General features: G+C 41.3%; 2 protein-coding genes across 9 annotated transcripts in view; one reads left to right on the top strand and one right to left on the bottom strand.

Annotated features, from left to right (window-relative positions):
• Nucleotides 1-3,911, bottom strand: part of MLH1 (mutL homolog 1) — a 75,780-nt gene extending 71,869 nt beyond the window's left edge. For 2 of the 7 annotated variants that reach the window (XM_008061263.2, XM_021714045.1), the window contains exons 1-2: nucleotides 3,670-3,905; nucleotides 1,250-1,340 (exon numbers count right to left, since the gene is read on the bottom strand). In XM_008061263.2, the coding sequence (XP_008059454.1) occupies nucleotides 1,250-1,340; nucleotides 3,670-3,785 (207 nt within the window). In that variant the 5' untranslated portion in view covers nucleotides 3,786-3,905. Of the gene's footprint in view, nucleotides 1-1,249; nucleotides 1,341-3,447; nucleotides 3,495-3,669 lie in introns of those variants that run through there. The other 5 variants (XM_021714046.1, XM_021714048.1, XM_021714047.1 and 2 more) reach the window with 5 other exon arrangements.
• Nucleotides 3,912-3,937: 26 nt separating this feature from the next.
• Nucleotides 3,938-8,082, top strand: EPM2AIP1 (EPM2A interacting protein 1). Of its 2 annotated transcripts, XM_021714056.1 has the most exons (2): nucleotides 3,972-4,237; nucleotides 4,373-8,082. In XM_021714056.1, exons 1-2 carry the CDS (start codon nucleotides 4,196-4,198, stop codon nucleotides 6,020-6,022), a joined length of 1,692 nt encoding a protein of 563 aa, XP_021569731.1. In that variant the 5' UTR covers nucleotides 3,972-4,195; the 3' UTR covers nucleotides 6,023-8,082. The 2 variants fall into 2 exon arrangements, with proteins under 2 accessions (XP_008059453.1, XP_021569731.1); XM_008061262.2 differs by having other exon boundaries at nucleotides 3,938-8,082.
• Nucleotides 8,083-15,877: the final 7,795 nt, after the last annotated feature.

Genomic DNA, 15,877 nt, shown 5'->3' with positions numbered 1-15,877 from the left:
ATGTTGCCCAAGCTGGTCTCCAACTCCTGGCCTCAAGCAGTCCTCCCGCGCTGGCCTCCTACAGTGCTGGGAGTATACACATGAGCCACTGTGCCTGGTTTCACTGCTTCTTATATCTTCAATGTGACCACACTAGTTCAAGGCACTGTCACCCCCTCCTGGACTGCCGCAAGAGCCTCCTCATTGCTTCTGTCCTGTCCTGCAGTCTTTTCCACATACTAGACAAATGATTTTTTGTAAAACTTACCATTCCATGTAACTGCTTTACTTAAAATGCTCCAATAGGCTGGGTGTGGTGGCTCAGCCTATAATCCCAGCACTTTGGGAGGCCAAGGAGAGAGGACTCCCTGAGTCCGGGCATTTGAGACCAGCCTGAGCAAGTTGGTGAGACCTTGTCTCTACAATAAATCACAAAAAATTAGCCGGGCGTGGTGGCGTGCATCTGTAGTTCCAGGTACGCGGAAGGCTGAGGTGGAAGGATCGCCTAACCCAAACAGGTCGAGGCTTTGGTGGCTGTGAGCGTGCCACTGTACTCCAGCCTGGGCAACAGAATGAGACTCCAACTCAGAAAAAAAAAAAGCTCCAATAGTATCCCACCATTTTCAGAATAAAAGCCAAAGGTTCTACCATGGCCCACAAGAACCTATATATTTTTTTCAGACCTCATCTTCTGTTACTCTTCCTTTCTTACCCTCTAGACACACTGGCCTCCTTGCTGGTCCTTAAACAAGTCAGACATGCTTCCTTTTCATGGTCTTCACATAAATTTTTATGAGTCCAGAACACTCATCCCTTAAATAGCCTCATCACTAGCTTTTTGATCTCCATCAGGTCTCTCCTCAAATATGACATCAACACTGAAGCCTTCTTAAACCATTCAGTTTGAATTGTGTCGCTCTTCACTGCCCCGTGCCTATCCTCCTCCATGCTTTAGTTTTCTCCATAGTACTTAATGTCATCTGACATACTACTTATTGTACCTGTTTACTGTTTTCTCCCATCATTATAATGTAAGCACCATAAGAGAAAGGATTTCTGTGTATTGTATTCACTGCCATATTGCAGCAAAGAATAGAAATACAATGAATATAAATACTCAATAAATATATATTGCTGGTGTTAAATTTTTCAGTCAAAAATTCCCATCTGCGAAGTTTAGAGTTTCCAGAAGAGGAAAAGGTCCTGCCTCTTCCTGCAGAGGTTTCACACAAAGTACACAAAAATCCTGCTCCTCTGAGATTCTACTTACCCTGATCCCAGTGCCATTGTCTTGGATCTGAATCAACTTCAGGCCTCCCTCTTTAACAACCACTTGAATACTTGTGGATTTTGCATCTAAACTGGCAAATCAAACAGAGAGAATAATTTATCAGTCTGCAATTACTCTAATGCATATAATTTAATATGAGCCAAGCAATAATAATGAACTCAGTAAATATAAGAGTGCCTATGAATGTGTTTTTCCCTTGCCTTACAGGCTCAGTGACTATATTGCATGAGTTTACATACTGTGTGAGACACAGGGAGGAGGAGCAGAGCAACCATCATTTCCAATACGATAGCGGTATTTCTGTTTCTCTAACAAAGACAGAAGTTAAAAGTAGGATTTTGTTAGCACATGCCTCTTATCCTCTTCTCAATTAATTTTACTATCCGCTACTTCATTTTATTCACTCTCAGACTCCTTGGTGATTCTAATAAAATGTCATTAAAAGGGCCAGGTGCAGTGGCTCACGCCTATAATCCCCAGCACTTTGGGAGGCTGAGGTGAGAGGATTGCCTGAGCCCATGGGTTCGAGACTAGCCTGGGCAACTTGGTGAGACCTCATCTCTACAATAAATTTTAAAAATTAGCCATATGTGGTGGTGCATGCCTGTAGTTCCAGTTACTTGGTTGGCTGAGGCAGAAGTGACAGTGAGACTCCAACTCAAAAAACAAAAAAGTCATTAAAAAATTCTAAATGTTAACCGGGCTCGGTGGCTCAGCCTGTAATCCCGCGCTTTGGGAGGCTGAGGTGAGTGGATTGCCTGAGCCCGCGGGTTCGAGACCCACCTGGGCAACTGCAATAAATCAAAAAATCAGCCAGGCGTGGTAGTGCATGCCTGCAATTCCGGCTACTCGCAAGGCTGAGGCAGAAGGATCGCCAGAGCCCAGCAGGTCAAGGCTGCAGTGGCCAGCTGCAGTCTGGGCAACAGAGTGAGACTCCAACTCAAAAAAAAAAAAAAAAAAAATCTAAATGTTTTTCTCTACTTTTCCCTTTTCTTTAAGAAGATATATTTATAATAAAGGAAAGGGGGAAAATGGCAATGCAGAATCTCTAAAAAATCAGTAAATCTCTTGTGCTTTCAGAGCAGCCTACAAGCACAGAGTACCTGCTAGAGAAAACAAGTTCCATAGCAGCAGTTGCACAAGAAGAAACTGCTCCCCACGTAGAAAACTCTTTATTCAGAAATAAGACAATAAGCTACCTAAATATTGAAGACCTTTCTCAGGAACCCCTGTATTAGTCATCTTGACTTCTATATTAAAAAGGGCATAGCTGGACTCCATATAAAATCTCTGCTTATCAATTAATTATAAGTCATTGAGCTAGTGTATTTAGTTTTGTTTTACAGTATATTCTGGCACAGCACAATAATAGGCTCTAGTTGTTCTGTCAGTTCATTCTAACATAACGGAAACAAAAGCCAGCCTACGACTTCCGCTACTCCTCCTCCAAGTCAAAAGGAGAAAACATCCCCAGGTTTCCTGCTCTTTTTTTCCTCTACCTCCTAATTCTCTTCCTTTTCCTCGGTGGTCCTTTCTGCCCCACTGTTCTTTCAGTCTCACGGCCTGGAACAACTAATGTCTTTGCAGTAAATTTCTCTACAAACCTGCCATTTTTCAGTCATGTATGTTTCCCCTATGAATGTAGGGACTTCAGTAACATCTATTAATTTTGACACAAAGGATCTGACACAAGGTTTAGGTACATTATAGGATTAAGGCCTTTTTTTGACGTTTACAGTCCACACCCACTTTTCCTCCCACAGGTTTTTAACCTCTTCCCTCTACAGTGTCTGAATCCACGAATGGCCTGTAAAACCAGGGAACCTCGAAGTGCACCCCAAAAGAACAGGACAGGAAAACACCAAGCGGGGGACACTAAATTAACAACAGAAGAGTCAAAAGTTAAGCCCAAAGCCCATCAGCCTGTCCTAAAACACCGACGACTTATTCTGAATAAAACAAAATGAAGTGTGCCCTTGAATGCGTATGGATGATTGCTGGAACGGTGGTAGGAAAATGATAACAAGATAATCCCTAAAGGAAGATATTTTTTCCCCATCGTAACCCTTCGTGCATCTTTAATGCTGCATCTTCTGCACAGATAATTTTAAATCAAGTAGATTGCTTCGTTAACGGTACCTTTATGAAAACAATACAAAGCGTATCCCCCTACTTGCACCCCAAACAACTCTACAAAGGTCTCGCGAGAGCTCTCAAGAATCACGCAGAACACTGGCAGGGAGAAGGGCTAACCAGCGCGCGCCCAGAGACCCTGCGGCCGCCGCTGTTGGGGACATGCGCTGGACACGCCCCTGCCCGGGGCAAGGAGGCGTGTCTGCGCCATTCTGAGGAGCGACCGGTAAAGTCTTTAAGGCAGCCCGGGTCGACTCCCTCCGTACCAGTTCTCAATCATCTCTTTGATGGCATTAGCTGGCCGCTGGATAACTTCCCCCGCCGCGATGCGGTTCACCACTGTCTCGTCCAGCCGCCGGATAACCCCCGTCACCAGCGACATTTTGGCGCCAGAGAGGCCCAGGTCACGTCTAGAGCTCACCGGAAGTGCCGTCAGCCTTGTGCTCACGTTCTTCCTGCAACTGGGGCTTACGCCATCTATTGATTGGACAACTTGAATGTCAGTCAAGCTACGTGGGGGGGTGGGTAAAGCGGCTGCTGCCCAGTCGCTCAAAGGATATGCGCTTGCGCGTTAAAGATCACTGTCCGCTCTCCTCATTGGTTCGTTCGTTGGAGCTCCGGGGAATATGAAATATCCAGCCAATAGGAGCAGAGGTGTCGGAGCCCGACGCTTGTGTCCCTCGGCTGAGGTGATCTGGCGCAGAGCGGAGGAGGTGCTTGGCGCTGCTCTGGCTCCTCCTCTCTTCTTGCGGCCGCGCTGAGGTTGGCCCTGCTCTTGCGGCCTCCCGCAGAATGTGGATGACGCCCAAAAGGAGCAAGATGGAAGTCGACGAGGCTCTCGTGTTCCGGCCCGAGTGGACTCAGCGTTACTTGGTGGTGGAGCCCCCGGAGGGCTCCGGGGCCCTGTGCTTGGTCTGTCGCCGCCTAGTCGCAGCCACTCGCGAACGCGACGTCAGGCGCCACTACGAGGCTGAGCATGAACACTACGAGCGGTATGTGTCGGAGGGCGAGCGCGCGGCCCTGGTGGAGCGCCTGCGCCGGGGCGACTTGCCCGCGGCCGCCGCGCTCACTCCCGAGGAGAGAGCTGCTCGCGCAGGCCTCGGGCTCTGCCGCCTCTTGGCCTTGAAGGGTCGCGGCTGGAGTGAGGGGGACTTTGTACACCAGTGCCTGGAGGTCTTGCTGAGAGAGGTTCTGCCCGAGCACGTAGACGTCCTGCAAGGCATCGACTTATCTCCGGAGATCACAAGGCAGAGGATCCTGAGCATCGACAGGAATCTACGCAGTCAGCTTTTTAACCGAGCCAGGGACTTCAAAGCCTATTCCCTTGCCTTGGACGACCAGGCTTTTGTGGCCTACGAGAACTACCTCCTGGTCTATATCCGCGGTGTGGGCCCTGAGTTGGAGGTGCAAGAGGATCTCCTGACCATCATCAACCTGACTCATCACTTCAGTGTTGGTGCGCTCATGTCGGCCATCCTAGAGGCCCTGCAGACCGCAGGCCTTAGCTTGCAGCGAATGGTGGGACTGACCACGACCCACACTTTGAGGATGATTGGTGAGAACTCAGGACTGGTCTCCTACATGAGGGAAAAGGCTGTCAGCCCCAACTGTTGGAATGTGATCCATTATTCAGGCTTCCTTCACTTGGAACTGTTGAGCTCCTATGATGTGGATGTCAATCAGATCATAAATACCATATCCGAATGGATAGTTTTGATTAAGACCAGAGGCGTTAGGCGACCCGAATTTCAGGCTTTGCTAACTGAATCTGAGTCAGAACATGGTGAAAGAGTTAATGGTCGATGTCTGAACAATTGGCTTAGGAGAGGGAAAACTTTGAAGCTAATATTTTCTCTGAGAAAAGAAATGGAGACATTCTTGGTTTCAGTAGGGGCAACGACAATCCATTTCTCAGACAAGCAATGGCTTTGTGACTTTGGTTTCTTGGTGGATATTATGGAACACCTTCGAGGACTCAGTGAAGAATTACGAGTTAGTAAAGTCTTTGCTGCTGCTGCTTTTGACCATATTTGTACTTTTGAAGTTAAGCTGAATTTATTTCAAAGGCAGATTGAGGAAAAAAGTCTAACAGACTTTCCTGCCCTCAGAGAAGTTGTTGATGAGCTTAAACAGCAAAATAAGGACGATCAAAAAATATTTGATCCTGATAGGTATCAAATGGTGATCTGTCGTCTGCAAAAAGACTTTGAGAGACATTTTAAGGACCTCAGGTTCATTAAAAAGGACTTAGAACTTTTTTCAAATCCATTTAACTTTAAACCTGAATATGCACCTATTTCAGTAAGAGTGGAACTAACAAAACTTCAGGCAAATACTAATCTTTGGAATGAGTACAGAGTCAAAGACTTGGGGAAGTTCTATGCTGGATTGTCTGCTGAATCTTACCCAATTATCAAAGGGGTTGCCTGTAAGGTGGCATCCTTGTTTGATAGTAACCAAATCTGTGAAAAGGCTTTTTCATATTTGACTCGAAATCAACACACTTTGAGCCAGCCATTGACAGATGAGCATCTCCAAGCCCTGTTTCGGGTTGCCACAACTGAAATGGAGCCCTGTTGGGATGATCTTGTGAGAGAAAGAAATGAATCAAATCCATAAGCCTTTGTAGTACAAGAGAAAAACTCAACAAGAGTTTAATTCTAAAAGCAAAAATTGGTCTGATTTTTCAAGTTTACTTATTTGGATTGTGAGAGAGCACCAAGTTATTACCAGCCGTCCAAATTGATCACAAGTCACATTCTAAGAGTTGCCTTGTTAAAATCTCAAATGGCAGCATGGGACTGAAACATGAGAATGCCCCCCTTTTTCAAAATTCAGTTTAATGACAAAGTGCTTGTCTTTTATGATATAATTGATTCTAAAGAGGTTTAGTATTGATAATGTGAGTTAAACTTGCAGTTTGTTTTTAAGGTGTTAGGATATATGCCAAAAATTTTAGCTTTTATTTTAATTGTTAAAATTCTGATACATATGTCTTAAATTATCAACTCCTTAAATGTGTGTTTGGACCAATTTGCAGAAACTCACATAGCTAGTTCATAAGTTTCTGAAAAGGAAGAACATACATACAGTGGAGGTATTTTGTCTAACTACCAAAATGTTTGAGACTCTTTTTTTAAGTGTATTTCTGAGTCTGAAGTAAATATTGAAATTTCCTCCCTCTCACCACTCCCTCATCCACCCCGGTGATACTGATATTACTAATAGAGGAAGTAATTGAATGAAGTTTTAGTCACAGGAGCAAGAATCATTTTTAAGTTGCTGATATAGGAGACTTCCTGCAATTTGGAGATAAAACTAACCAGTTATTGGGGGTTTCCCCTTAATTTTTGCAACTGGGGGCTGTTTTATCACCTTGCCTATTAAAGAACTACGTACGGTAAGTATAGAAACATAATGGTTGCCAGTTAGTAATTCTTTTTTTCTACTCTTAGACAGAAGTTTGGCCCTGTCAAAAAGGGTGAGAAAAAAAGATTTTTGCACTCCAGGATCAGGAGGTGTGAGATATTTTAGCTTTTTTGTCCTACCTGCATGGGTGTTACTGCTTTATTAAAAAATCCTGCTTAAGGGAAACACATTGTTGTAAAGTGATACAGTATATCAGATTTTGTCAGATGCTAGAAATGGATTTATTCTAGAATTTGTTACTGTCCCACACATTCTGTATTTAAGACAGTGCACAAGTAGAAATAAGCAGCCTTATTAACTGATTGTAGCAATTCCATATTTCTAGTAAGACATCTGTTTTGTGCCAAAAGAGTAATTTTCAAACTTATGTTAACTGTGTAAAGGCAATCTTACAGTAAAGTCCAATATGTAAAACTAATTGTGAACAGGGTCTGACTTACATTCATAGATCCTGTCAAGTGCAGTTTGAAGACTCTTGTTCTAAAATCCTGTCAGAACTATTGGAACACATTATTCTATGGTTACTAGTGCAGCCAGTTCAAAGAACCAGGTTACAAAACAAGAATCTAGAAGAAACTTGAGTCTGGGCAATCAAAACAGATGCCATAATGGCCTAAAAACTAAAGTTGTGTCTGGTTTTTCAGAGGCAGTAACTCCCTTTCCAGAGGAGGCTGAGAAATGTGTAGGGGCACTTTTTTGGTTGTCATATTTACTAGGGGCGTCTGCTGGCATTTAAGCCTGAAGACCTTTACCCCCTGTAGTGCATAGGACAGCCTGGCACACTGAAGATTTTTCCTTCCAAAATACAGGTTATTTTATTTTGATGGACAGGGCAAATTACCGGTAGAAGCAAAATTAAAAAGACAAATTGGGCAAACGGAATAATTGATAGAGGAGACTAATTCCAACACTCCAGGTTTGGCTGATGAGGTGCACTAAAGGCATTGATATGTTCCAGCAGCTCACTATAGTACTTATAAATCCATAATTAATACTGATGTTTAATATTAATATTTCAATAATATCAGATTAAAAGACTCTATCCTGTTACACATAGTCAGTTTAGGGCAGGAAAACAAGTGCTATATATTGGCAGGATACCAAGAATGGTCAAATTGAAATTTTGGTTAAGAGAGTAAGTTTAAATATCTGAAAAAACAACACAGAAAAAAATAAAAGAATCTACCGGTAATTTCCTAATAGCTTTGAGTATTTTTACAGTAGAAAAATGCTTTATTACTTGAGAAAAAGATTGGAAGACCTGAAAGCCACTTCTGCTTTCTAACCCCAGTTCCTAAAATACTGAAGTTTTGTACATTTTGTGAAGTTCCAGTATGTTTTGCTTAAGGTGAATATAAAATTAGTTTGCATCATATAGTCACTGAGTGAGAGGGAAGATATAAACCAAGAATTTTAAATTGACCCTCAGCTTTAGAGAATTTGCTATAGTCTTGTTTGTAAAAAAAAAATGTGTATTTTACTGTTTTCTGTATCAAGTAATTCTGTAACTGCATGGCGGTCTTTTTCTTTTTTTTTTTTATAAAGATTGTTACTGGTCCTGTTGTATCAGTGAATATAGTTAAAGTAAGTACCATTTTTAAAAAAAACAATGTCCTTAGCAGTTACTGCCCTATATCTCATTCCTGCTTTTCTTAAAAGATTTGTATTCCCAGTCTCCCATATTGCCATGCAAATTGTTCTACCAAGCTTGCCAAGTCCTTGTCGGTATTCTTATCCTCCTTGAAATTCTGATTACCTAGGTTTGAGGAGATAGAATCTCCAGGTATACTTTCTCAGTCTTTGCAGGTACCTCTTCTCTTAAACATCTGTTCTTATGATTTAAAAAATCTTTTTTGTTTTAGACTGCTTTATTCTACATCGTCTCCCTAGCTGATCTCATTTTCTTCCATGACTTCAGTTACTACCTGTATGCAAATGACTCCCAGATTCATATCTCTAATTCACATATCTAATTGCTAACATAAAATCACTTTGCAGCCAGGCATGGTGGCTCGTGCCTGTAATCCCAGCACTTTGGGAGGCGGAGACAAGAGGATTGCCTGAGCCCATGGGTTCGAGACCAGCCTGAGCTGGTCTCTACAATAAATCAAAAAAGTAGCCGGGCGTATGGCACATGCTTGTAGTTCCAGCTACTTGGAAGACTGAGGTGGAAGATTACCTGAACCCAGCAGGTCGAGGCTGCAGTGGCAGTGAGCGTGCCACTGCACTCCAGCCTGGATGACAGAGTGAGACTCCCGACTTAAAAAAAATTCACTTTGCTGTCTTACAGGCATCACAACATGTCATCGATCTTAGCCCCCTACCCCAACCCTCTAATGTTTCCTCTTTCAGTACATGGCACTACCACTACCAGCCATTCAGTTGCCCTTGCCCAAGCCAAAAACACTCCTCCATAACTCTCCCAATTATCCAGTGCTACTGTCCTAATTCAGACCATCAACCTACCTAAATTATAGCAATAGTCTGATTTTTATTCCTTTCCATGCTGCTGTTGAATTGCTGCAGAAGACCTCTCTGATCATATCGCTCCACTGCTTTCACCGTTGTTCTTAGGATAAAATGCAAATTTCTCTTTATTTTTCAGGTATCAGTTTATATGCCACTTCATCTGGGAAACCTTTATTGATGCCCTCTAGACTAGCTGCCCTTACTATGCACTCTCTCTACATCCTGTTTTCTAAACACACTTAGCACACTATTGTTACTGCTTATTGATCACTGCTAGACTGTAAGCTTTAAAAGGGCAGGGACCATATAAGCCTTGTTCACTGTTACATCTCTAGTGCTTAGCACAATGCCTGGCATTTCAATAAATGTTTGGATAAATGAATATTTGTGTAATGTTTTACAATCATTGAAGCTCTTTCACAGTGTCATTTGACCTTCACAGTCATCCTGCCTTAGACTGTTCATCACTGGGTACTTTTTATCCACATATTACAAATTAAGAAATGAAACTAAGTTCTTTTGACTAGGACCTCGTATTCCCAGACTTTAGTGCAGTGCTTGTGCTAAATTAGCATGTGGCTTAAATATGTATTATGTGAAAGTTGTTAAGGAAACAAACTGAATTGCAATTTCCCCTAGAAAATATAGTAAGTAGTAAAGTTAATTTCAAATCTAAGTATACTCATGTAAATCCACTATGTAATATTAAATTTGTATATCTATGATATATTCTTAATTTCTTCCTGCCCTTTAAACAAAAAGTCTTAAATTTTTTTCCCCAAAGGCAGATTTTCAAAGAAACCTACATATAGAGGGAAAAGATTGGACAACTATTAAGTAAACTAAGACAATACTTCAGTAATTAAAAAAGTTACATTTAGTATTAAAAAAAGATAATGCCGCTTAAGAGTTAATAATCATTTTTCCTTTTGTAGGCATCAACCCTAGGAGAAAATGGCATGCTATTTATTTGCTACTTTCCTTTACAGATGATATTTGGCTCTTCTGGGATTTAAAAGTAAGTAAATTCGACAAAATGGAAGAATGATTCAGCCCTTCTCATCACTAGATACTCAGTTCACCTGCTATCATACCTGCAGAATGTCCTCATCACTTCTCCAAGAGAGATTACCCAAAAGTAACATCTAGTTAATGTGTACTTTTTAGACTTGCTGCCTTTTTTTTTTTTTGCCTTCTTGTTCCCATGCCTCTCTGAACTCAATTTCTGGGAACTGAACCCTTTGGGGCTTAGGTGGTAAGTCATACCCTTTAGTCTCTTTTCTTAAGCCATTATGTCCAATTTAAGAGATTAACTAGTAGTATAATCTTAGTTGGGCTTTTGGTTTGAAGCACATTAACTTATTTAGAGATTTTTTTTTTTTTGAGTCGGGATCTCATTCTGTTGCCTAGATTGGAGTGCAGTGGCATGCTCACGGCCACCATAGCCTCTACCTGTTGGGCTCAGGTGATCCTTCCACCTCAGCCTTCCAAGTAGTTGGAACTACAGGCGCACGCCACCACGGCCAGCTAATTTTTTTATTTATTGTGGAGATGAGGTCTTGTCAAGTTGCCCAGACTAGTCTCGAACTTGTGGGCTCAGGCAAACCTCTCACCTCCTAAAGTGCTGGGATTATAGGCGTGAGCCACCGGGCCTGGCCTATTTAGAGATCTTAACAGTAGATGTGATAATTATCCAGTGATTTGATCCTTGCTGCAAAGCTGGGTTTTAATTAGCCTTTAAGCTTAAGGATTTCTCATTTTTATCTTATTTTTTGCCATTGAAAAGTTGCCTCATCCTATACAATAAGTACTTGAATTTGTGCATTCTCTATTCCTTTTCATTTCTGCCTGTAAACTTACCAGTTTTTTTCTTAATTCATCTCTTCTGTACGTTTTCTCAAGTGCAGCCAACAACTACAAAATGTTTTGTTTTTCTGTCTTTAGTAAAGGGTAGATTATCTGTCTTGCAGGTTATCTCAAGGGGCAATTTTACCTCTTTGTAGTATGAATTGCTCCTGTGTAAGTTATTTCTTCCATTCTCCAATAACTGTTTCCTGAAAGCCTGCCAAACTTACCAGTGTTCAGTATTTTGGGAATTTTTTTTTAAAACGGGAAACCAATTGCTGTGTCAGGATGGTCTAACAACTACAGAGTTTGTCACACTTGTGTATTGCAACTTGCCTTGGGACTTTGCTCTAGGTCATGGGTCGGCAAACTACAGCTCATGGGCAAAATTCATCCAGCTGCCTATTTCTCTAAAGTTTTATTGGAATACAGCCTTGACTACTTATTTATGTATTATTTGTGGCTTTTTTTTTCTACAGTGTCAGAGCTGAGTAGTTGGCTGAAATATTTATTCTGTGGCCCTCTACAGAAAAAGTTCACTAATTTGTGCTCTAAGTTGTCCTCATTCTGGAACTCAGGCTGACAAAGCAGATACTATCAGGAGTGTAGCTACTCACTTTGGGAAATGAAAAGACCGTATTCAAATTACCTAAAAGCAATTAAGCACTTTCATTGGCCAAAGCAATCACACAGCCACACCAAACTAGGAGTATAATCCTTCTATATACCTGGGAGGAAACCAGAAATATTTGGAAGACAGCACTACTGTTAAACATATAGTTTATATCTCTTCATTTATATACTTTGAACATATTTCTTCCTTTTACTGAGTTAAAATTTCAAAGTATGAAGTGTACACTTCAGTAGATCTTTATATATACCCTTGAATGCAGCACCCAGGTCAAGATAAAATATTCCTGGCACCTCGGTAGATGTCCTTATGCCTCCCTCCCTCCCCCCTACACACACACACACACACACACACAATCACTATTTTGACCTTTTTCACCATGAATTAGTTTTGCCTGTTTTAAAACTTTATGTAAGTGAAATATGCACTCTTTCGTGTCTTTTTTTTTTTAACATCGTGTCTGTGAGAGTAATCCATGTTGTCTGTAGCAGCAGTTCATGTTTTACTTCTGTGTAGTGTTCCATTGTGTTACTGTACCACAACTTGTTAATCCATGCTACGGGTGATAGAAATTTGGGTTATTTCCAGTTTGTGGTCATGAATAAAGTTACTATGAAAATTATTGCATATGTCTTCCAGTAAATGTGTGTACCTATTCTTGGTATACTCTTTGATATATAATCCTGCTTCCATATATCCCTCATACAGTTTATTCTCTACTTAGCATCCAGAGTGATCTTTATTTTAAAATATAAATCAGATCATGCCACTTATGTGCTCAAAATCACCAATGACTTTATATCACAACCAGAGTAAAATCTAAGGTCTTTCTCATGGCCTTCAAGGCCCTGCCTGCATAATCTGCACCCACAACCTACCCTGCACACATGCCCTTTCTATTCCTACCCCACCTTATCTCATATCCTTTATCCATCTCCCTGTCCCTCCTCACTCTGCTCTGTACTAGACATGGTACTTGTAAATTGGAGAATTTATATAATTTGGCTCTGTCCTTAAAGGAGGTGGTCATTTTGACATTAGCCATAGCACTGGTTGTGTTAAGTAACCCCAATTTATCTTGATGTTTAACTCCTGGAAGGCAAGATAAAAATACAAACCCTCTTTGATAAATTTGAGAAATGTGTAAAGTCTTACATTTTAGTTCTACTGATTGAATTAGTTTACCAGTGTCACACTATTATAATTGTTCACTTTTGATGATAGCTGAGTCAGAGTTGGAGCAGAGGGTAAAGAGGTGGGAAGCTGGTAGTGGAATAAATAAAGAAGTACTGATATTAAGTCCAAAACAGCATAGTCATAATAAGGGGCCTCCTTAAATATTCCATTTTTGGCATATTTGATTATTATAAAATAACAAAGAATTCTGTTATTAAGCACTTTCCACATTTTTTACAACTTTGTTGTATAATTCAAGTACAAGAAACTGAACATACTTATAAAATTTGGTTGGTTTTGATGTGTGAAGTCATCACAACCAAAATAATGAACATCACTCCCAAAAGTTTGGTTTTGACTAATGAGAAGGAAAATTTAAGGGGGTACAGGCAGGGTGCGGTGACTCAAGCCTGTAATCTCAGCACTTTGGGGGGCTGGAGCGAGAAGACTGCCTGAGCCTGTGGATTCGAGACCAGCCTGGGCAACGTGGTGAGACCTTGTCTCTACAATAAATCGAAAAATTAACCAGGTGTGGTAGCGTGCGCCTGTAGTTCCAGCTACTTGGAAGGCTGAAGCAGAAGGATTACCAGAACCCAGCAGGTCGATGCTGGGGTGGCCGTGAGCATGCCACTGCACTCCGGCCTGGGCCACAGAGTGAGACTCCAACTCAAAAAAAAAAAAAAAAGTGCATAAAAAAAGGACTTTTTTGAAAGATGCCTCAGTTCAGTCAGTTCAGACTGCTATAACAAGTTATAGACTGGATGGATTACATAGCAAACACTTATTTCTCAGAGGCTAGGGAGTACGAGATCAAGGTGCCTCCAGATCTGTTTTCTGGTGAGAGACCGCTTTCATGGGCTTACAGATGGTCATCTTCTCACATCTTAGTATGGCAGAGAAAGAAAAATGAGCCCTCATGTCTTTTTATAAGAGCACCAATCCTATCATGAGGGCTCCATGCTTATAACCTAATTACCTGCCAAAGGCCCCACTTCTTAATACCATCATATTAGGGGTTAGGATTTCAATATATGAATGGGAGGGACACAAACCCAGATCGTAGCAGGAAAATATGGGAATGTCTTTCAGAACCAGCATTGTCTACCTCCCACTGCATCTGCTTTCTTATCACCTTGCCAGTCAGCTTTTTGCACCTCCCTGGCTTCTATCTACCCCACACCAGTGTTACTGACCAAGTGACTTAGTCTCCTTATGTGCCAGTTCTACCTTCCTGAGCAGGAACTTGCAATCCAGTCTTTGATGTGTTTCCTGAGGCCTGATATATACTGTAGTAAAGGAGGTGGTGATTATGAAGGGGAAGAGTCCCATAATGCATTTGGAAGGGCTCTCTGGTTGTAAGAAAACAACTTGCACTAGTTTAAGGGGAAAATATTAAAGGAATGATTAGAGAAATAAGGAGTATTTCGTGGAAGGCATATTGGGGAATCAAATTCAGTGGTCATTTAATAATAATTGAATGAAGACTTCTAAAGCCAAGCACTGATCTGGGTACTGGAGATTCAGCAGTAAAGCAAAATGAATTTCCTACTCTCATGGTTCTTATCTGTGACCTCTCTTTGCATGTCTACTTCATTCTCTCTGAACACTAACTCAACTGCTCATTTTTCTTCATGGGAGAACATAGTTGTGACTGAAAATATATTTTTCTTTAAAGGAGTCCTTAATATATAGCTATGGGCCCCCAGTCCTGTGGGCAGAGTAGACTGAGAATGGAGACTGTGGAAGGAATCGAGCTAGACAGGCATACCAAAAATTGTCTCATTCAAAGCCATCCAATAAGTTTATTGCTTCCAGTTATCAGGGTTCTCATCAACCCCTCTGAATCGGGACTTATGGAACTGAGTATTAAAGTTGATTTCTATTTTTTTAAAAGCAGAATTTATTGAGAGGACAGAAAAGCTGCCACAGTGGGAGGGGACCCAAAGGGGTTGCCCGAGTATTAAAGTTTCTATGGACTGGGCTCAAGCCTGTAATCCTACCACTTTGGGAGGCCAAAGCAAGTGGATTGCCTGAGCCTACTGGTTCGAGAACAGCCTGGGCAACTTGGTGAGACCTCATCTCCACAATAAATCAAAAAATTTGCTGGGAATGGTAGTGGATGCCTGTAGTTCTGGCTATTTGGAAGGCTAAGGCAGAAGGATGTCCTGAGTCCAGTGGGTTGATACTGGGATGACCTTGAGCATGACACTGCACTCCAGCCTGGGTGTCAGAGTGACTCCAAATCACAAATAAATAAATAAATAAAGTTTCTATGGAAAGATCATTTATTCCAATTACTTTGCAATATAAATAAATTGGGTCCCAGAGATTAAGGTTATCTTGAATTACATAGCAGAATCAAGACAAAAACTAAATTTTTGTTGTTGTTTTGTTTTTTATCTGTTTCAGGGCTTTTATCACTCCACCGTTGCTGTCATTACCACACTGGTCCCATGCCTCCATTCCTTTTAAGAAACTGTTTTCTTGGTGGAAGTCCTCAGAAACCTCATAATCTTCCCTTTGGTTCTGAATGGCAATGGCTAAGACAGGGTATCTGTCAGTGCTTACACAGAAATTTGTTAGGAATCTAGAATTCTTTGAGATCATCACTATGTTAGATACGTATTAAAAATTGGGGGGGGATCATATTTTGATGTGTATTCTGAAACATTTTTAAAAAGCACAAATATTACTTCTAGAAGATTTGAAAAAAGTTATCTGAAAAGAATGGGATTGGCCAGAACAATTAGGCAAAAGAAAGGGCATACAAACTGGAAGGAAAGACAGCACGTTAATCTCATTCACAGATGACATGATCTTACTCTTAGAAAAACCTAAACAGCCCACTAAAAAGCTATTAGAAGCCGGGCTCGGTGGCTCAGCCTGTAATCCCGTGCCTTTGGGAGGCTGAGGTGAGTGGATTG

The sequence above is a fragment of the Carlito syrichta genome, unplaced genomic scaffold (assembly GCF_000164805.1).
Source record: "Carlito syrichta isolate Samal-C Ts95f unplaced genomic scaffold, Tarsius_syrichta-2.0.1 Scaffold305170, whole genome shotgun sequence".
NCBI lineage: Eukaryota > Metazoa > Chordata > Mammalia > Primates > Tarsiidae > Carlito > Carlito syrichta.
The sequence above is the reverse complement of the archived record's forward strand: the minus strand, read 5'-3'. Positions and strand labels throughout refer to the sequence as shown.